Consider the following 23,145-nt stretch of genomic DNA (forward strand, 5'->3'; position numbering starts at 1 on the left):
TAAAAGAATGGATAATGTTGTTAAATAAAAAACTTTTAGCATTAGAAGGACATGGAAACAAATTTGGGTGGCACGCATATATGTATTATGGTAAAAGTAAAATGGACGGCTTCTTCTCACACCATTATATAAGGAGAAATCTGTTAAATACGTGGATAAAATATAAAAAATATGGAGATGAGAGAAAGCCGTTGTGGATAGTGCCAACGGAAGTAATAAAAATATATGCTGAAGGTGAAGGAAAGTGGCTATCATATGGTCAAATATTGAAAATCCAAGGTGGTAAAATTGAATTAAAGATGGAAGAATTAAGTAACAAATGTGATTGGTTTCAAATTCAACAAATTAAGAACTTGGTGGAAAGTGACATTAAAAGTGAAGGAATAAGAAAAGAGCAAATCGAATTGGAAAAAGTTCTGCTTGGAGACAATGAAAAGTTGATTTCAAAACTAAACTATTACTGAAATGGTCTACTGAAGATGAAGTAGTAAAATCTCAAATGATAAAATGGGCAATTAATGTTAATAAAGAAATACAGATGGAAACATGGGAATATTTGTGGGGGAACTCTATGAAAATTTTGACATGTTATAGTATCAAAGAAAACTGTTACAAAATGATGTACAGGTGGTATATGACTCCTAAAAAGCTAGCAAAAATGAACAATAAGATGCCAGATATATGTTGGAAATGTAAAGAGCATGAAGGTTCTTTCTACCATATGTGGTGGACTTGTGAAAGAGCAAAACAGTTTTGGCAAATGATTCAACAAGAAATTTCTAGAATCTTGGGATATGAATTTAAGAGAATTCCAGAGACTTTCCTATTGGGATTACAAATGGAGAAATTTCCAAAAGAAGATAGAACTGTTATTTGGTACTTGCTTTCAGCTGCTAGGACATTATATACGCAGTTATGGAAGCAAGATAAAATACCAGAAAAATGGGACTGGGTTGTAAAAGTTATGTCATGGAGTGAAATGGATAAACTGACAAGAATCTTGAGAGACTATGAATTAGAGGGATTTAAAAGGGATTGGGATAAATTTAGAAAGTACTTAGAAAAATAATGGAAAATAAAAGTACACTGGGTGATTTTTGAGAATACCACTCTGGGGGAAAGGGAGGAGGGGAAAGTGTAATGTATGAGGAAGGTAGTAAGTGTTAATGTTTTATTAGAACTGGTTATAATTACCATATATTACCAAATAAAATTGTGTTTAAACAACAAACACTCTTCAGTGTTTTTGGTTGAATTCACGAACAAGGAATGAGTAAGGATCTCCGAATAAGGAACCATACCTGGGCAGGGAGAGAGAAGGGGTCTTGGTAGTTGGTGATTCGATCCTTAGGCAAGTAGACAGCTGGATTGCAAAACCATGTACTGACCGTATGGTGACTTGCCTGCCTGGTGCGAAGGTAGAGGACATTACACGTGTAGTAGATAGACTGATAGACAGTGCTGTGGAGGAGCCAGTGGTGGTGGTGCATGTTGGCACCAACAATATGGGGAAATGCAGTCGTGAGGTCTTGGAGCAAAAAATTAGGCTGCTTGGCGGGAGACTTAAGGCCAAGACCTCTAAGGTAGCCTTCTCAGAAGTGCTACCTGTTCCACGTGCAGGGCAGGAGAAACAGGCGCAAATTAGAAGTCTCAATGTGTGAATGAGACGATGGTGTAAGGAGGAAGGGTTTAAGTTTTTTGGGCACTGGGATGCTTTCTGGAACGAGCGGGAGCTGTACAAAATAGATGGTCTCCACTTGTCCCCAGATGGAACCAGGCTGCTGGCGCTTAAAATCAAAAAGGCGGCAGAACAGTTTTTAAACTAAATCTTGGGGGAAAGCCGACAGGAGATGAAATGTCTCTGGTTCGGGAAGACTCATCTCAAAGAGATGAAGAGTTAGCTGTCACTTTTCTACCGGGTAATGGATCAGAGTTGTCCACTGAGATGGTGACAAACAGTATGGACTGTCTGCCAAAGTCTCGAGGTGGCAGGAGGAAGGTGGCGGGCCTAGCTTGCCTGGGAAATTATAGATGTTTGTATGCAAATGCTAGAAATGTTCGAAGTAAATTTGGTGAGTTGGGAGAAAACATAGTTAGTGTTGGGAGAAAACATAGGCATTGTGGGAATTTCAGAAACGTGGTGGAATGAGGAGAATCAATGGGATACGGTGATTTCTGGATATAAGTTATATTGGAAGGATAGGGAGGGAAGGGTAGGAGGTGGGGTGGCTCTGTATGTCAGAAAGGGCATACCGTCCAGTAAGACTGAGGTCAGAGAATTTGATTCCCTTCTAGAAATGCTTTGGGTCAAAATAAAGGGTCCAAAAGGCAATTTAACTATGGGAGTTTGTTATCGCCCACCAAATCAAAAGATAGAGGGCGATTATAATATGATGCAAGGATTAAAGATAGCGGCTTAATGTAAAAACTGTGTCATAATAGGTGATTTTAACTACCCGCAGATTGATTGGGTCAATATGTGTTCTGGTCGAGAGAAAGAGATTGAGTTTCTAGATGCTCTCAATGACTGTGCTAAGGAGCAGTTGATCTCAGAACCTACCAGGGGTGGGACGATCCTGGATTTGGTCCTAAGTAATGCCCAAAACTTGGTGAGAGATGTAAAAGTGATCGCACCGCTTGGGAGCAATGACCATAACGTTATTGATTTCACCATTTGTATAAATAGAGAGTTGCCCCAAAAGACCAGCACAAACACGTTTAACTTTAAAAGGGGTAAATTCTCTGAGATGAGGAGGCATGTGAAGAGGAAACTGAAAGGAAAGGTAATTACAGTCAAAACTCTTGGGGAAGCTTGGAGGCAATTTAAAACTACAATCCTAGAAGCTCAGATAAAATATATACCACAATTTAGGAAAAACACAAACAGGTATAAGAAAAGGCCTGCATGGTTAACAAACAAAGTAATGGAAGCTGTAAAAGTTAAGAAGGACTCCTTTAAGCGGTGGAAAGCTAGTCCGAGTGAAAGTAATAAAAGGGAACACAGGCTGTGGCAAATCAAATGCAAGACTGTGATCAGGCAGGCAAAAAGGGACTATGAGGAGCATACTGCAAAAAAACCATAAAGACCAACAATAAAAATTTCTTCAAATATATTAGAAGTAGAAAACCAGCCAGGGAGGCAGTGGGGCCCTTGGATGACCAAGGGGTAAAAGGATTACTGAAGGAGAATAGGGAAATGGCTGAGAAGCTGAATGCATTTTTTAACTCCATCTTCACTGTGGAAGACTAGAAGTGTTTGCCCGCTCCAGAACCACTCATTTTGGAATGGGTGTTGAAAGACCTGAGAGATTGAGGTGATAAGAGATGAGGTCCTACAACTGATACACGAATTAAAAACTCATAAGTCACCAGGTCCGGATGGCATACATCCAAGAGTTCTGAAAGAACTCAAAGTTGAACTTGTGGATCTTCTGACAAAAATCTGTAATCTTTCATTGATATCTGCCTCCGTTCCTGAGGACTGGAAGGTAGCAAATGTCACCCCCATCTTTAAAAAGGGTTCCAGAGGAGATCCGGGAAATTACAGTCCAGTCAGTCTGACTTCAATACCGGGAAAGTTGGTAGGAACCATTATCAAGGAGTAGGCACATTGATGAACAAGGGTTATTGAGGAAGACTCAGCATGGGTTCTGTAGGGGAAGATCTTGCCTCACTAACCTGTTACATTTCTTTGAAGGGGTGAACAAACATGTGGACAAAGGAGACCCAGTAGATGTTGTTTACCTTGACTTCCAGAAAGCTTTTGATAAAGTTCCTCATCAAAGGCTCCTTAGAAAGCTCGAGAGTCATGGAGTAAAAGGACAGGTCCTCTTGTGGATCAAAAACTGGCTGAGTAATAGGAAGCAGAGAGTGAGTATAAATGGGCAGTCTTCGCAGTGGAGGACGGTAAGCAGTGGTGTGCCGCAGGGCTCAGTACTGGGTCCCATGCTCTTTAACTTGTTCGTAAATGATTTGGAGTTGGAAGTGAGCAGTGAAGTGGCCAAGTTTGCAGATGACACTAAATTGTTCAGGGTAGTGAGAACCAGAGAGGATTGTGAGGCACTCCAAAGGGATCTGTTGAGGCTGGGCTAGTGGGCGTCAATGTGGCAGATGAGGTTCAATGTGGCCAAGTGCAAAGTAATGCACATTGGGGCCAAGAATCCCAGCTACAAATACAAGTTGATGGGATGTGAACTGGCAGAGACTGACCAAGAGAGAGATCTTGGGGTCGTGGTAGATAACTCACTGAAAATGTCAAGACAGTGTGCGATTGCAATAAAAAAGGCCAACGCCATGCTGGGAATTATTAGGAAGGGAATTGAAAACAAATCAGCCAGTATCATAATCTCCCTGTATAAATCGGTGGTGCGGTCTCATTTGGAATACTGTGTACAATTCTGGTCACCGCACCTCAAAAAGGATATTATAGCATTGGAAAAAGTGCAGAAAAGGGCAACTAGAATGATTAAGAGTTGGAACACTTTCCCTATGAAGAAAGGTTAAAAAGCTTGGGGCTGTTTAGCTTGGAGAAACGTCGACTGCAGGGTGACATGATAGAGGTTTCCATGATAATGCATAGGATGGAGAAAGTAGAGAAAGAAGTCCTTTTCTCCCTTTCTCATAGTACAAGAACTTGTGGGCATTCGATGAAATTGCTGAGCAATCAAGTTAAAACGGATAAAAGGAAGTACTTCTTCACCCAAAGGGTGATTAACATGTGGAATTCACTGCCACAGGAAGTGGTGGCGGCTACAAGCTTAGCCAGCTTCAAGAGGGGGTTAGATAAAAAAATGGAGCAGAGGTCCATCAGTGGCTATTAGCCACAGTGTGTATATATGTGTGTGTGTGTGTGTGTGTATATGTATTTTTTGGCCACTGTGTGACACAGTGTTGGACTGGATGGGCCATTGGCCTGATCCAACATGGTTTCTCTTTTGTTCCTATGTTCTTAACCAACTTCAGCCTCTTTGTAAAAAGGAGGTTGGTTGAGTCTAGCCCAGTAGTCTGAGCTCGACAGACCACTGATCTGACTCGGATAAGAGCAGCTTCTTATGTTAATATAAATTTGCATATTCACCTTTTGGGATGTGGAGCTTATTGTGGTTAATGTCTTTGCAAAAAAAAAAAAAGGATTTGGTTATTCTTGCACCCAAAGGCGATAATCATGCTGGAAGAGATTGGGGTGGGGGGAATTAAGTGCTGGTTAGAGGGAAAGCAGACAGAATTACCCCTACTGAGGAACCCGGTGGCGCAGAGTGTTAAAGCTGCAGTACTGCAGCCCTAAGCTCTGCTCACGACCTGAGTTCGATCCCCAGCGGAAGCTGGGTTCAGGTAGCCGGCTTGAGGTTGACTCAGCCTCCCATCTTTCCGAGGTTGGTCAAATGAGTCCCCAGCTTGGTGGGGGGGAAAAGTGTAGATGACTGGGGAAGGCAATGGCAAACCACCCCGTAAAACGTCTGCCGTGAAAACGTTGTGAAAGCAACGTCACCCCAGAGTTGTAAACGACTGGTGCTTGCACAGAGGACCTTTCCTTTCCTTTTCCTAGAGGGAAAGCAGACAGAATTACCCCAGCTGTTGATTTAGCTTAGAAGCAGTAGCAGCAAATAAAATCAGGGTGAAATCGATCCAAAGCAATAGTGAGTGGTTTTATAACCCTTGTAGTCTGATGTCAGCAATCATTTGGTATGTTTTAGCATTACCAAGGTAAAACAGAACCTTAGGTCCGCTTTTTTCTAACGCCAAGGGGTCAGTTCAACAGCCTAATGTTCAAATGCCTAGAGGAACATCTCTGCCTTAGAGGCCCTGAGGATGGTGGATGCCATTGGTCACAGTACCTTTTTCTGTTTACGGCACACGTACAAAACATATTGCTGTGTATGTACCAATGTATGTGAAAAGTTGTATTAGGTCTGTGGTAAAACAGTGAAGACTGATGGGTCAGAATGATTATTCCTGAGGACGATGACAAAGCTTTGGTGTCAGGCCTCTTGCAAAGACTGCTGCCTCTCTAAGCGGTTACAAAATTACTAATTTTCACTAGCATGCGAAAATTAATGAGGTAAATCACTTAGATAATGGGAATTCATCAAAGGTCATACATTCTCTAGGCAGCTGCTGTCTGGAGGTGGGGGGTGGGTGGGAAAGGGGCTGTTCTAAATTGTGAGTAGATTATGTGTATAGATTATGAGGTTTGTTGGGGTGTTTTTATGTCCCTTATACTGAGGAGAGAGTGGAAGCAGACTTTGAACTGCCTTCTCTTTAAGGTAAAGGTAGTCCCCTGTGCAAGCACCAGTAGTTTCCAATTTTGGGGTGATGTCGTTTTCATGGCAGACTTTTTACAGGGTGGTTTTCCATTGCCTTCCCCGGTCATCTACACTTTCTCCCCAGCAAGCTGGGTACTCATTTTACCGACCTTGGAAGGATGGAAGGCTGAGTCAACCTTGAGCCAGCTACCTGAACCCATCTTTCTCCGAGATCAAACTCAGGTTATGAGCAGAGAGTTTGGACTGCTGTACTGCAGCTTTACCACTCTGCACCATGGGGCTCTTCTCACGGGCCTTCTCTTTACATACCCCTTTACTAGGGAAAAAGAGGAATTAACCTCCCAGAATCATTAGGGAGCCAACATTGAATAACCCCAGGCTATCTTGATTTGGCCGTTGCTTCATTCCTACAAGTAGGGAAATTACCCTTGCGGCAGCTCAAGATCTATTCCAGATCACTCTCCAGGGAGAACCTCAAGGGAAAACAATGTCTGAGGAGCCCATGAAAATGTGTATTTGAAGGCAAGATCCGTTGCCTTTTATATGAAAGAAAACAGCAACATTGAAATAAAACTGTTTTCTATCACAGTAGAAAGGTAGCCTTTCAGTCCAACTGTGTTGTAGACCACATTGGATTCTTAACTCCAATCTGGAAGGAAACTTGCATTAGGAAATGGTGTGCTACATAATTTGTGCTCATTCGCATTCAAAATTAAGAGACTGGCAGTGCAATCCAAATAACCTTTTTTCTGGGAGTAAGCCCCACCAAATAGACCTGAGTAGGTTCTGAGTAGACCACTTTAGGATTGCTCTCTGGGTTAGAAGATATATGGGTCTGACTTCTTCAATAGGCTATATATTCCAATATTGCTATTAAGCTAATGGTTAGAGTCCCTATGACCAGTGTTCCCTCTAAGCTGACTTAGTGTGAGCTAGCTCACAATTTTTTAGCCTCCAGCTCATACATTTTTGTCTCAGCTCAGGAAAAATGGCGCTAGAGCAAACTAATTGATGCAGTAGCTCACAGCTTTAATGCCAGTAGCTCATAAAGTAGAGTTGTTGCTCACAAGACTCTACAGCCAAAGGGAGCATTGCCTATGGCTTATGATACTAATAAGGATGCAGGCATTTATTTGGTTGTTTGGGATGATATATAATGTCTGTCTTGTGCTTTTTCTCATTTCCTCCCCAAAGGTTCAACAATACAAACAAGACCCTAAGCCCTCCAAATGCCTCCATTCTATTTTCAGTGCCCACACTGGTGATGAAGTCCTTTCCCATGATGAATATGGACATCTTCAGGTACAAAATACATTTATTAAGTAACTGTCACAGACTGGTTTTCTGGGAGCAATCTTATTTTCCCTCACTGTTTGCTTAAAGCTTGGAGTTCTTTAAAGATGTGCCAAACTATGGAGCTTGGGTAATTGATTTTTCTGCTATACGATACCAACAATAGCTAGCTGCTTTGTAGGCTGACTCTGTGCTATATGTGCAACTGGGGAAGAAATCAACACAATCGTTGAAATACTTTTCTTGAACACTAGCAAGCAGTTTTCAGTACATAAACTTGCCATTAAAAACTTTGCTTTTATACTGTATTATAAATAAAATGTACAACTGTTTATGATGGATGCCATAGTTTTATCCATGTTTTATCCCTTATGGTGGAAAAGAGCAGTGATTAATTAATTGAAAGGGTTCAGTAGATCCCGTTACTGCTGTTCATTGAATTTTTAGTGGAGAGCCAGTTTGGTGTAGTGGTTAAGTGTGCGGACTCTTATCTGGGAGAACCGGGTTTGATTCCCCACTTGCACCTGCTAGCATGGCCTGGGGTCAGCCTTAGCTCTGGCAGAGGTTGTCCTTGAAAGGGCAGCTGCTGTGAGACTCCTCTCCAGCCCCACCCACCTCACAGGGTGTCTGTTGTGGGGGAGGAAGGTAAAGGAGATTGTGAACCGCTCTGAGAGTCTTCGGAATGGAGGGTGGGATATAAATCCAATATCATCATCATCTTTAATTTTTATTGATGACTCAGGGTTTCATGACTTAATACATTCACCAGAGCTTGCATATCTCGGATATCGGGGTGAATACAACTAACTTTTCTGCTGACGAAGGTGGAAGGGTCCACTTTGTCCACCCAAAACAGCAATGCTGGGGACCATGGGACCTGCATGGCCAAAAGTCAGGTCACGATGAGGCTGTAGTCATAGACTTCTGCTTGGTTTCAGATTTCTGCAGTCCTAATCCTGCTAAATTGCTTATTTGAATGCCCCATCCTGTTGATTGCACTCTTATGCTGTGTAATCCACTTTGAGTCTCTGAGAAAGGGGGACTAAAAATAACATCCTTTCCTTTAATCTGATTAAAGCTCCTCGACTAAAAATCTTAAGCCGTCAAAAACCCATCTGTTATGTAGCATCATCCAGACAAGACACTAAACCAATGGAAAAATCTCACAACAGCAAGGTTAAGGTTTGGAAATCTGTCAGCTAAAAGCAGTAAAACTAGCTTGTGGTAAGACAAAGATGAAAAATTATCTAATAACTTAAAAACCTATTTCTGAGGCTAATATAAAGAGGACGCTCCAACAAAATATGTATTAAAGTACCAATTTTCACCTGAGAGCAAACACCATGGTGGTCTAAGAAACATCAATAAATCTTAAAAGGAGGAGAATTGGGTGAGAGTAGGGTTGCCAACCTCCCAAGTGGTGGCTGAAGATCTGCTATTACAGCTGATCTCCAAGCAATAGAGATCAGTTCACCTGGAGAAAATGGCCATTTGGAAGGTGGACTCTATGGTATTATATGCCATCAAAGTCCCTCCCCTCCCCAACTCCTGCCCTCCTCACTCCCCAAATCTTCAGGTATTTCCCAACCTGCAGCTGGCAACCCTAGTTTAGAGTGAGTCAAAGAGCTGGTTGGATCCAACCCTTTGATTAGACTTGGAATAGTACTGTGAGATTCCTAATGTAGAAATTATTCAAATACCTTTATTCAAATACCTCATTCATGGTCAGGCATCCTGTTTATTGACTGACGTTGCCCAAAGGGGCAGCCCTACTTGTCTGTCTGTGGCTTCCCAATACACCTCTTAAGAAAGAATTGTATAAACAGCAAAGCTAAGAACAGTTTTTTAAAAATCCCTGACAGTATTTCCAGGCTGTAGTCAGCATCTCATCTAATACTATAGATGCAGAGATACGTCTGGAGGCTTGCGTGTGCCCAGTGGGATTTTTGTGTTTTAAACAATTTATTGGTAGCATATGGTTACAAAGCTTATCTATTTCTTAATTTTTTCTTTTTTCACATTAACCCATATGACATTTCCATCCCCCCTCCCTCCAATGTTGACTTCCCCGAGGTTATAAGTTCAAATCCATACTAAAGGCACTTCTGACTGCTCAAAGTTCCGTATATATATTCTTACAACTAAAAAAATGTCCAATATTTCTTTACTTTCCAAATTTTCTCCATATATCCTTTAAATTTTCTCCACTCCCTTTTGAATATCTCTAAATCATAGTCTCTTAGTGTTCTGGTTAATTTGTCCATTTCACACCACGATAAAACTTTCATGGTCCATTCCCATTTCTCTGGTATATTTTCTTGCTTCCAAAGCTGCGCATACAAAGTCCTAGCAGCTGATAACAGGTACCAAATTAAAGTCCTGTCTTCTTTTGGGTATTTTTCTAATTGTAATCCAAGTAAAAACGTCTCTGCAATTTTCTTAAAATCATAGCCCAAAATTTTGGTGATTTCTTGTTGTATCATCTTCCAGAATTCTTTCGCTCTTTCACATGTCCACCACATATGGAAGAAAGAACCTTCATGTTTTTTACATTTCCAACATCTATCCGACATTTTCTTACTTATCTTAGCCAATTTTTTCGGAGTCATATACCACCTATACATCATTTTAAAACAGTTCTCCTTAATGCTTTGACAAGTTGATATCTTCATTGAGTTCTTCCAGAGGTGCTCCCATGTTTCCATTTGTATTTCTCTATTCACATTAATTGCCCATTTGACCATTTGAGACTTTACTACTTCTTCTTCTGTAGACCATTTCAATAATAACTTATATACTTTTGATATCAATTTTTCATTGTCACCTAACAGGACTCTTTCCAGTTCTGTTTGTTCTCGTCTAATCCCCTCTGATTTTATGTCATTTTCCATCAAACTTTTAATTTGTTGCATTTGAAACCAGTCATAATTGTTATTTAGCTCTTCTGAGGTTTTTAATTCAATTTTGTCTCCTTGAATCTTAAGCAGTTGGTTATATGACATTTCTCTTTTTTCTTCAGAATCAGCTGTTATTTTTATTACTTCTGCTGGCACTATCCATAATGGTTTTCTCTCGTCCCCGTATTTCTTGTATTTTATCCAAGTATTTAGTAATGTATTTCTGACATAGTGGTGAGAGAAAAAACCATCCATTTTATTCTTCCCATAGTACATGTATGCATGCCAGCCGAATCTATTTCCGTGAGCTTCTAACCACAAAGGTTTTTTGTCTAACAGCATTATCCAATCTTTTATCCATGTCAAACAAACTGCATCGTGGTATAGTCTTAGATCGGGAAGTTGAAAACCTCCTCTCTCTTTGGCATCCGTTAAGATCTTCATCTTTATCCTTGGTTTCTTTCCGGCCCAAATGAAATCAGAGATTTTCCTTTGCCATTTGTTGAATTGTTCTGCTTCTTTTACAATCGGGATGGTTTGAAACAAATACATTATCCTTGGCAAAATATTCATTTTGATTGCAGCTATCCTGCCCAGTAAGGACAAGTTGAGTTTATTCCATTTCATCAAATCTTTGTCCATCTTACACCACAGTTTTTCATAATTGTTTTTGTATAAATCAATGTTCTTCATTGTTATCTCTATTCCAAGGTACCTAACTTTGGTTGTGACTTCACAACCTGTCACCTTTTGTAGTTCGTTTGTTTTATTTGGTTGCATGTTTTTACAGAGGAATTTCGATTTCTCCTTATTTATGTATAATCCTGCTAGTTCTCCGTACTCTTTTATCTTAGCTAACAGCAGTGGTGACACTTGAACCGGATTCTCCATTATGAACACTATATCATCTGCAAAAGCTTTATATTTATAAGAGAATCTTCTAATTTTTAGACCTTCTATTTTTTCATCTTTTTGAATTTGTTGTAACAAAATTTCAAGAGTCATTATAAACAACAATGGTGATAGCGGGCATCCTTGCCTTGTTCCTTTACTCACTTTCAATTCTTTGGTAAGGTCTGCATTTATACACAATTTTGCATGCTGATCTGTATATATTGCTCTTGTCATTTTTATAAATTGTTCCCCTAAATTAATTTTTTCCATTACCGCAAACATAAAGTCCCAATTTAAGTTGTCGAAGGCTTTCTCTGCGTCAACAAAAAATAAGGCCACTTCTTTTTCCGGGTGCTTTTCATAGTATTCCACAACATTAATAACAGCTCTTACATTATCCCTTATTTGTCTTTTAGGAAGAAATCCCGCTTGGTCTTTGTTTATAAAGTTGGTCAGGTATTGTTTCAGTCGCTCTGCTAAAATTCTTGTATAGATCTTATAGTCATTATTCAACAATGAGATTGGTCTATAATTTTTTACGTTTGTGCTATCTTTATCTTCCTTAGGAATCAGAGAGACTACAGCTTCCCTCCAGGTCTTTGGGATTTTCCCTTCTTCTCTTATCGTGTTTAACAACTTCAACAGTTTGGGTGTTAATTCATCCTTAAGAGATTTGTAAAATTTTGACGTGAATCCATCTGGCCCTGGAGCTTTACCCTCTTGCATTGCTTTTATTGCTGCTTCTATTTCAATTTTCTCTATTGGGTCATTTAATATCTTTTTCATATGTTCCGTCAAAGGTGCCACCTGAATGTTTCGTAGATACTCTTCCACTTTTTCTTTACTTACATTCACACCCTTGAATAAATTTGCATAGTATTTAAAGAATTCTCTTTTAATTCCTTCTTGATCCACTACTGTTTTCCCATTTGCCATGATTTTATTTATAGTCTTATTTTCTTTCCTTTTTTTTAATTGCCAGGCCAGGTATTTACCAGGTTTGTTTGCACTTTCAAACGATTTCTGTTTCAAATTTTTTAAATTCCATTCTAGTTCTTTATTCAGCAAATGTTTAACTTGGGATTGTAATATCGTAATTTCTTTTATTAATTTTTTCTTCCCTGGTCTTTTTTTTAAGTCCTTTTCTTTTTTATCTATTTCATTTTGCAGTGCTGACAGCCTTTCTTCTCTTGCTCTTTTGTCTTTATTATTCAATGTAATTAATATACCCCTCATTACTGCTTTATAAGTGTCCCATACTGTTGGATATTCCATATCATCCGTTTCATTTATTTGGAAGAATGCTGCAGTCTCCTTTTCTAAGAATGATACAGTGTCTTTATTTTGTAGTAAATCCTCATTAATTCTCCATCTTCTTGATTTTCTTTGCAATTTTGTTGACCAGCATATTGGATTATGGTCCGCCCAAACCTTTGGAAGAATCTTAATTTTTTTTGTTATGAGGCCCAAGCCTTGGGAACCCCACAACATGTCAATTCTGGAAAAAGAATTATGCCTTGCTGAGAAAAATGTATAGTCTCTTACCTCAGGGTTGAACTTTCTCCAAATGTCTTCTAGATTTTCCTGTTTAATCAACTCAAAGAAAGAATTGGGCAGCTTCCCTTCTTTATCATTCTTCTTTGGACTTGATCTGTCAAGGTTGTTTTGTATTGTCCCATTAAAATCGCCCATCATCAATACCTGGTCATAAGTCTCTTCGTCCATTTGTCTATTTATGTCTTTAAAGAATTTGTCTTTCGCTCCATTGGGTGCATAGAGTCCTAGTAGTAACGTTTTTTTCGCCTCTATCGTCACCTCAACAGCAATATATCTTCCTTCTTTGTCTTTAAAGATTAATTTTGGGTCAAGTTGTTCTTTAATGTAAAAAACCACCCCTCTTTTCTTTTGCTCTGCTAGTGAAAAAAATTCCAACCCCAAATTTCTATTCCACAAAAATTTACTGTCCTTGCGTTGTATATGAACTTCCTGTAAACAAATTATATTACATTTTTGCTTTTTAATCCAATGAAATGTTCTCCTTCTTTTCTGTGGTGAATTTAGTCCATTTATATTCCAAGATAGTAATTTGTACTCCATTATGATGTTGGTTCTTTATTTTCTTCAAAAAAGCTATGCATCTCTTGTTCGCTTCTTATTGTAATCCTTTTGCCATTTTGTTCAAATCCAAGATCCTCTGGTATTATCCATCTATATCTTGTGCCCTCTGCACGCAACTGATCGGTTAGCTTCTTGTACTTTTTCCTATCGCTGATCACTTCTCTTGGTAGCTCTTTCATTATTTTAACTCTGCTCCCTTCTATTGCCCAGGCTTTTTGGTACCCTTTCCTCAAAATTTTCTCTGCCACCTCTTTTGATCTTAATCTTATGACGATGTCTCTTGGCAGACCTTTATTTTTCGCATAAACTGAGTTGACTCTGTAGGCACCCTCCAACATACTCTTAAATCTGTCAGGGTCTTCTTCTATGTACTCAGTGATGATATCCACCATATAGCCTTTTAAGTCTGTATCTTCTTTTTCAGGTACCCCTCTTAGACGCACTTGTGACTCCAGCAACTTACAGTCGTGTATTATGACCTTTTCTTGAATTTTTAGCAAGGCAGAGGCCTGTGTATCCACTTTCATCTCTACCTCTTTCACTTTATTTTGAGTCTCTTCCTTAAAATTCTCTATCTCCTTCTTAAGGTCTCCAACTTCTTTTTTAATATCTTTTTTTATTGCCAAATGCAATTTGTCCATAGCTTTTAACATTTTTGCCTCCAGAGCGTCAAATTGAGACTGCATCTTGTCAAATGATTGGGCTCTTGCACGTGTTGTTCTTTCTACTGACATATAAAAAATCACCAAACCTTAAAAAAATCCCCACATAAAATTTAGCATCCAATCCAATAGCTTAGAGCCAGTTCTTTCAGATGAGACTAGTTTCGTTTTTCTCCCTTCTTCCTGAGCAAAGATATTGAATTTTAACAATTTTGACAGTTTTTCTCCCTTTTAAAATGGCAATCGTTATTTCTCTATGGTACAGTTCCAGCCTAGAGAGGTCTCTCTTCGTCTTTCTTGATCTGAGTCTTGGACTCAATTCCTTCCTAGTTCAAAGGTCGGATGTCACAGCTCTTGTTGTCCTTATAGGCTCTGATTTATTGTCCAGCCCCTTTTAGTTTCACTTCCTGTCACAGCTTGACTGATCTCGTGTCTAGTCTCGCAGTTTTTTGAGCTGCATGAAGAAACCGCAACCACAAAAATTCACAACAATATGTCTTTTCTCCAAAATATCTTTGAAGGCAATTGTTTTTACGGCGTTCAGTTTTCACAAGCTGAATTCTTTTCCTGCTATGCCCCCACTCAGCTCAGTTCATTCTAGGTTCTGCAGTTTATGGGCATATATACACGGCAACTCTCTTTTCTTTCTTCTGCGTCACCAGCCTCCCATTGCCAACTTTCACTCTTATCTTGAAGGGTTTTTTTTTTTTTTTTGCTGTTGTTCACATCCAAAACCACAGAGCTCAGCTTAACAAGGTAAAAGTTTTTTTTTCCCATTCAATTATGCTTTGCCTTCGTCTGTTATTAATCCACTCAGTGTTTAAACTATATTCAAAGTCTCTCAGAGTGAAGATAAGAATGATGAGTCTACCTTTTAGATGTTCTCAACTCCCCCGGCTGCTATTTTCTTGCAATTAAAATCAGTCCTTCTAGAGTGCTTGGATTCCGACAGCCTTAAGTGACCGAAGTCACTTTAGAGTCACTGCAGACGATGGTTGACATTCCATTGCCGGACATCAAGAAATGAAGGAGTCAGCTCCCTGACTGCTCCAGTTCGATATCAACAGCATTAAAGGAAGATAAGTCGTCTTGGGTTAACCCTTGCCTAGGGTTAATGAGCATAGACCTTATCAGGGGTCTTTAATACCCTGAACAGTGACAATAAAATCCCCCTCTGTTAGGGAGCTGCAGACTGTCTTCCAGCCAAACAGGAAGTCCTGCCCAGTGGGATTTTTGACTCCTTGTTCTTGGAACAGCAGACTTGATGCCATGTTACAAAGTGCTTTTGAAATTTCTTATTCAAAAGTGGTCAGCAGTGGGGAAAAGAGGCAGCCATTCAAGAGTCCTTACAAAGACTCTTTGTGGGCACGGATTTATTGCGTGGACTTGTGTAGATTTCCTCCAGTCTAAGCCCATTGAAATCAGTAGGATTGGACTAGAATAAGGCTTCATAGGATTACCTATTGTACAGTTCTCCAGAGAGGAGAAATCATAACTGGAAATTGTTTACGTAATTCAGGGGTCCCCAATCTTTTTGAGCATCTTTCAAATTCTGACACAGGGAACACAGTTATAAAATGGCTGTCACGGAGGCAAAGCCAACCACAAAAAGTCAGGGAGTGAGTGTGTGGATGTATGGAGAGAGAGCACATCTATCTGTCTGTTTGTCTGTCTCTCTGTCTGTCTATCTGTCTATCCTTCCATCAATCATCCATCTATCTACCATCTCTATCAATCAGAGAGTGCACATCCATCCATCCATCTATCTAATAGATGGATGGATGTGCACTCTCTAACAGAATCTCCTCAGCATTTCAGGCCAAAGCTCTGTTTGACAGAGGCCTTTAATCTGCACAGCCAATCAGGAACCCTGCTGGGCAAAAGCCCCACCTAGCCTGACCCTCAAAAGCATCCGGCAGGTCCCAGGAAGGGTGTTGATGGCACCCATGGGCACCAGTTGGGAAACCCTGATCTAGCGGATGGGCATGAATGACCACGATATAATGGTAAACTGAAAATAGTTGTGTGGTGTTTGTGTGTGTGTGGGGTTTTTTTTAACTATATCAGGCCATTTACTCCCCTGGTACAGTTCCTTGTGGGGAAATGTGACAATAGTCAATGCTGCTGGCTGCCATACAAACCAAAGAAGAAAACAACTCATTTTCCCTTCCACAAATCAAATTTAGGTCATATACGTTTGAATACCAGTGAGTTGATTAAAATGGAATATTTTGCTCTGCAAGGGTTTGGACGAAGGTTTTGTTTGTTAGGTACAATACGGGGACGCTTTGCCAATTACATAACCTGTGCAATCTGCCTTTGCGCTTTGTCATCACTGGAGCTATCACTTGCATACAGCTGAGACACTTCCCTGTACATGTTGGTGAAATTAACAGCTTAATACATCGAAACAGGATTTCCCAGGAGGAAACAAATCTGTTACCGCGTTAACTGTCTGTGGTCTGAGCGCTGCGCTCCCTGGATGTCCGTCACTGTGAATGTGACCCATTTTCCACTTCACCCAGCTCCACAACAAAATACGCTGAGCGTCGGAAAGAAACCTGCCTTCCGCCAGCATTCACTTCTGTGCTAAAGGAACTGCCAGCTTAGGTTTTGCACTCTGCTTTAAGGAAGTGTCCCCAGTTCTGTTGACAAATGGTTCAGTTGACAAAGTGGTGAAGCTTCCCCCTGCAAGCTTGGAAGGAATTCTGAAAATCGAGGCACAGTGGCATTGGAAACAAATTTTAGCGAGAGGAAATAACACAAGCAGCTGGTCTGGAGAATTAGCAAAATCAAGCAGTCACGTTTGTATCAAGCGTATAGCGACGACAATGCGATGATAATATGCTATGCCTGTGTTAGGAGCCAGATATTCCAAAAAAACTCTTGCATTGTGAAATACGTTCTAGGGGAGGTGAGAGGCCAAAGTACTCTTGGCTCTAAGTAGGTTCTTTCTATGTAGTTTTTGCACTGCTTAATCTACAGGGGTGTTGAACTCATTTGTTATAAGGGCCGGATCTGTTATAATGGCCGGGCCATGTTGGGCCAGGCCATGTGTATTTAAGATTAGGTAGCAGAGATATAAAGTTTATAAAGGACCCAGACAAGCAGAATTAAATATTTTTCGAAAAAACCTTAAAACATGCTTAAAATGTTAGCACTCATTGGTCTTAAAGGTGCTTTCTTTGTATTTCTCCTATGGGATCCAGAGAACGGGGCAAAGGAAGCTCTGGCTCTTTCCTTCCTTCCCCAGGGGACTGGTGGTGGGGGGGGGGAAGAGCTCAGGCAATAGAAGGAAGAGAAACTTGGCTCAGTAGCTCTGTTGTGAGATTGAGAGAGCCTGGAAAAACAAGTTCTGCTTTCCCCCGTTCCTTCCCAAGGGAAGAGGCTCAGCCGATGGAAAAAATAGAGGTTTTGCTCTGTAGCTCCTGTACGATTGAGCAAGCCTTGCAAAGCAAGCTGTTATGCAGAAGGAAGCAAGAGATAGGGAGAAGGAAGCAGATGACAGCCAGTTGCTCGGGGGGGCTGATAGGAGCCCTCCGGGGGCTTGATTTAGCCTCAAGGCTGCATGTTTGACATCCGTGGTTTAATGCGTCATGTCAAAACTTAGGCTTTTCTTAACCATTGTTTCTAATCTCTGGTTGGCTCCACATTTGTATAAATCAAATGGTATTGCGTCGTCCTTTGGATGTCCCATCCTTTTGATTGTCTTCACCTATTTGATGTAATCCACCTTGAATTCTGAGAAAGGTGGACAATAAATAATGTAAATAAATAAAATAAAAGTGCAAAGATCAGAAGAATGAAACCGAGCACAATACAGCTGTCTGTCTTTGGAGGATTCAGGCAGAGGTTCAGTTCTCACAGCAGGGGTCAAAGTTTCAAGGCAGCACACCAGTGGTACTCAATGGCTCTGGAACCACATGGAGATCTTTGATGTGTCACCTGTGGCTCTCCTCAGCACCACTCCTTAATGTGTTCTCCTGTGTTTCAGGAAAGTAGGCAAGGCCCTTGCCCAGTGGGGATTGTAGTCGGCAGTTGGTTCCCATCTTGGAACAGCTGCTGCCAAAGGAACAGAAAAGCTGTGAGGCTCCCTGAGATGTAGGCCTCATGTGAGGGAAGGCAGTAAATGTGGCTCTTTAGGTTGATGATAACTGTAAATATGATTCTCCCTAACCTGCAGAGAGAGTACCAATGATCTAAATCAGGGGTGCGGACTCATTCGTTATGGGAACTGAATCTGACATAAATGAGACCTTGTCGGGCCGGCCCATGTGTGCCATAAAATACAATGACAGGTAGAGGAGATATAAACTTTATAAAGGACACTGACATACACAGTTAATGTTAAAAAAAACATTAAAATAAAAGCAAGCTTGACACAGAAGGGAGCAAGAGAGAGGGAGAAGGAAGCAGGTAACAGGCAAAAGTTGCTTGTGGGCCTGATAGGAGCCCTCTGGGAGTCTGGTCCAGCCCACGGGCTGCATGTTTGACACCCCTGGTCTAAATGATAATCCAGAGGCAAAAGCAGCAGAGAAGTACATGATGTGCCAGAATGGGTACTTCCTCACACACCTGATAGTTTCCTGGGCACCATGTTCCAGGTGCTGGGGACAGGGTAGCTAAAGGACCTCCCTGTATGAATCTGATCTTATCTTTGGAGATCTGTTTTGGATACCCTTTTCCCTCCATAAACCTGATTTTAATCATATAAATTCAGATGTGGATGAGTAGATTAAAATGAGCACTTCCCTTTGTGCCAGTCTGTTCCTGGTTGTTGTTGTTTTTTAACGTTTCTTTTGTGAGCAGCTTTTGAAGTATATGGAAAAGGGGGGAACGGATATTTAGGTCACATAAATATTGTTGCTTCCAACCATGATTAAACCTTTTTTTAAAAATATAGGCGCTGTGGGGAGCTGTTGTAAGCCGCACTACTTGGAGGAGTTCTCACGATTTCTGTGTTTCTAATATCACAGATCCAGGGGGTCAGCAGCCTTTGGCTCCAGACCCAAGTCAGGATGAATGCAGAGACTGAGCTTGAAAAAGAAAATTAAATCTTTGCGCAAAGTTATATTGGAGGATGAGGTGGGATGCTAGAAAAACCAGGAGGTGAAAGGAAAGGTAGACAAAAGTTTTTATGAGCTGCTTAGCAACGCTTTATAGAAAAGGAACTGATGAAAGTGAACAGTAGCAATCCATGTGCAGATTTATGTTGGTTTACTAAAACAGTTGTCAGGGTGCTGCTGTGTATACTTTTTGAGAGACTCGGGGTGTGCCACTTCCTAATTAAAGGACTCACAATAAGCAGTATTGGAGCTGTGGAAAGTTTGTGGATTATCACTTATCAATGATGTGAAATCATATATATTCACTTAACGCAAATTAGATTTTTCATACTGGCTCTTGGCTCATCTCCTGCCCTGAATTCTGATGTCCTTGTAAAAAAAAGTAGCTGGGCCCTGATGCAGGTACTGCACAGAGAGAAGAGAGTTCATTAAAAAAAATCAAGCCAGTGCCTTTTAGCCACGTTGAAGCTTATAGACCAGGGGTGGCCAAACTGTGGCTCGGGAGCCACATGAGACTCTTTCACACATACTGTGCAGCTCTTGAAAGCCCCAAGCACCTTGTTGATTGGCTTGGGAAAGGCATTTGTCTCTTTAAATCACTTCTCCAAGCCAAGCCAGCTGGCAGCTTGGAGAATGCATTTAAAGTTAAAGTTGCTTTCTTTCCACTTCTCTCTTCCTTCCCCATCTATTTTCCTTCCTTCCTTCCTTCCTTCCTTCCTTCCTTCCTTCCTTCCTTCCTTCCTTCCTTCCTTCCTTCCTTCCTTCCTTCCTTCCTTCCTTCCTTCCTTCCTTCCTTCCTTCCTTCCTTCCTTCCTTCCTCCCTCCCTCCCTCCCTCCCTCCCTCCCTCCCTCCCCTCCCTCCCTCCCTCCATATATTGGCCACTGTGTGACGCAGAGTGTTGGACTGGATGGGCCATTGGCCTGATCCAACATGGCTTCTCTTATGTTCTTCTGTCTGGGGCAGTGATGCCCTGTATTCTTGGTGCTTGGGTGGGGGAGCACAGTGGGAGGGCTTCTAGTGTCCTGGCCCCACTGATGGACTTCCTGATGGCACCTGGGTATTTTGGCCACTGTGTGACACAGTGTTGGACTGGATGGGCCACTGGCCTGATCCAACATGGCTTCTCTTATGTTCTTGTGTCTGGGACAAGTGATGCTCTGTATTCTTGGTGTTTGTGGGGGGGCATAGTGGGAGGGCTTCTAGTGTCCTGGCCCCAGTGATGGACTTCCTAATGGCACCTGGGTATTTTGGCCACTGTGTGACACAGAGTGTTGGACTGGATGGGCCACTGGCCTGATCCAACAAGGCTTCTCTTATGTTCTTATGTTCTCCCTCCCTCCCTCAAACATCTGACATTCATGTCTTGCAGCTCTCAAACATCTATTTATTCTGTGTGGCTGTTACATTAAGCAAGTTTGCCCACCCCTGTTATAGATTCTGGGGCAGGACACACATCAATTCTTTATCTGCTGTGACTGTTCTCACTCCTTCTGTCAGTTTCTCTGTAATCATTTATATTCTTGACAAGATGACCATAGGGCTTCTTATTAAAGAGAAGACACAAAAAACAACATGCAGACCTTAGAGGCGATTTTTACTTCGTTGGATATTTGTTTTACCGACAACCCATTTTGTGCTCCCCCCCCCCTTTCTCCTCCTCCAGATAAATGCTGTGTCGCTGTTCCTCCTCTACCTGGTGGAAATGATATCATCTGGCCTGCAGATTATCTACAACACAGATGAGGTAGGAATAAAGTAAATTCCCTTCCTCTGTAAAACACACTCAAGTTTTCTTACAGGCTACATAAATTAAACCAAACAATAACAAGCTGTTTCCTTGTGCTGAAGAATTCTTCCAGGATGCAAATTTTATTGAAACCGGAGCAAACAGTTTTCGTCTTATGGTGCGAGGTATAGCAGGAAACCATTTTTGTTCTTTTCTGTGGGCATAACTCGTATAAAGCAAAGCTGGGTCATAAAACATTATCGCTTCCAAACAGCATATTTATTCGGGTCTTGTATAAACATCCATAAATTTCCGACAATTGCACTCAGTCTGATTTTGTCTTTGCCTTAATCAGTAGCTAAAGGTAATATAATCCAAAAGGCGATATTTGAGTATGTTTTTAAAACATTCTTGCCCCAATCCTTGTATATGCTTTGGTGTGTTCATTAAGCTCTTCTGCCTTCAGTAGTTTTCAGAAGTTGACAGGATCCTCTTGTCTGCATGCCCTACAACTTGTGATCTGGACCCTTGCCCCTCCTGGCTTATTAAAGCTTGCCAGAGGAAGCTCAGATATCCTGTACGGGATATCATGAATAGTTCCCTGATGGAAGGGCATATTCCAGCACCTCATAAAGAGGCAGTGGTCCGCCCTCTCCTGAAAAAATCAACGCTAGATCCGGCCGAATTGGCACACTATCGGCCGGTCTTGAATTTATCCTTTTGGGGTAAACTCGTTGAGAGGGCAGTGGTGTTGCAGTTACAGAGTTTTCTGGAGGATGCTTCCGTTCTTGATCCCCATCAGTCCGGCTTTCGCCTGGGTCACAGGATGGAGACAGTGCTGGTTGCTCTGGTGGATGACCTTCAGCGGCATCTGGACCGAGGCGGCTTGGCGGTACTGATGTTGTTAGACCTATCGGCAGCGTTCAATACGATTGACCATCGGTTGCTGACTTGCCATCTTGCCGATGCAGGGATTCAGGGGCTGACCTTACAATGGCTTTCCTCTTTCCTCGATGGTCGGGGACAAAGGGTGGCAATTGGGGGTGAACTGTCCCGGAGGCACACACTTTATTGCGGGGTGCCTCAGGGGGCGGTGCTTTCCCCGATGTTGTTCAACATCTACATGTGCCGCCTTGCCCAGATTGCCCGGAGGTATGCGTTGGGTTGTCACTAATATGCTGATGACACCCAGCTCTATCTACTCATGGACGGCCGACCTGACTGTGTCCCAGAAAATTTGGACCTGGCGTTGCAAGCCGTGGCTAGATGGCTCAGGCTGAGTAGATTGAAACTAAACCCAGTGAAGACAGAGGTCCTTTGCTTGGGTCGACGTGGTCCGGGAAGGGAAATTCCCCTACCAGCCTTTGACGGTGTGCCACTGACAATGGCACACAGGGTCAAGAGCTTGGGGGTACTATTGGAGCCTGCCCTGACAATGGAGGCCCAAATAGCAGCCACTGCTAAGTCCGCATTCTTTCATCTTAGGCGGGCAAGGCAGCTGGCCCCTTTCCTGGAACACGACGCTCTGGCAACAGTGATCCATGCAACGGTCATCTCAAGGTTGGACTACTGTAATGCCCTCTACATGGGGCTGCCCCTGTGCCGAACCCGGAAGTTGCAGCTAGTGCAGAATGCTGCCACCCGGCTGTTGTTAGGGCTCCTCAGGTGGGAGCACATTCAGCCAGGGCTCCGAGGACTGCACTGAATGCCAATAATATACTGGGTTCGGTACAAGGTGCTGGTTATTACCTTTGAAGCCCTATATGGCCTAGGACCTGCCTACCTTAGGGACCGTCTCTCCCGACATGTTCCCCAGAGAGTGCTTAGATCTGGTTCTCAAAATCTACTAACAATCCCCGGGCTGAAGGAGGCCCTTCTGAAGTCAACCAGGGACAGGGCCTTTTCAATTACAGCCCCTTGCTGGTGGAACCAGCTACCAGAAGAGGTGAGGGCCCTGCGGGACCTTGGGCAGTTCCGCAGGGCCTGTAAGACAGTCCTCTTCCGGTTGGCATATAACTGACCAGTACCTGAAAAACCCCAAAGGAAGGTTGTAGGATAGCACATTGATAGATCGTTTTCTTGTTTTAACTGCTGTAAACTATTTAATGTATTTTAATATTCATTAATCTTATTGTTAGAATTTTATGTTGTGAGCCGCCCTGAGCCACCTCGGTGGGGAGGGCGGGATATAAATCGAATAAAATGAAAATTAAATGACTCACAAT

General features: G+C 41.8%; 1 protein-coding gene across 4 annotated transcripts in view; it reads left to right on the forward strand.

Moving 5' to 3' along the window:
* Positions 1-23,145, forward strand: part of PHKB (phosphorylase kinase regulatory subunit beta) — a 220,019-nt gene that overhangs the window by 53,363 nt on the left and 143,511 nt on the right. For all 4 annotated transcript variants that reach the window (XM_060253754.1, XM_060253753.1, XM_060253751.1 and 1 more), the window contains 2 exons: positions 7,458-7,565; positions 20,858-20,938. In XM_060253754.1, the coding sequence (XP_060109737.1) occupies positions 7,458-7,565; positions 20,858-20,938 (189 nt within the window). The remainder of the gene's footprint in view (positions 1-7,457; positions 7,566-20,857; positions 20,939-23,145) is intronic.

This window comes from Heteronotia binoei, chromosome 14 (genome assembly GCF_032191835.1).
Source record: "Heteronotia binoei isolate CCM8104 ecotype False Entrance Well chromosome 14, APGP_CSIRO_Hbin_v1, whole genome shotgun sequence".
Taxonomy (NCBI): domain Eukaryota; kingdom Metazoa; phylum Chordata; class Lepidosauria; order Squamata; family Gekkonidae; genus Heteronotia; species Heteronotia binoei.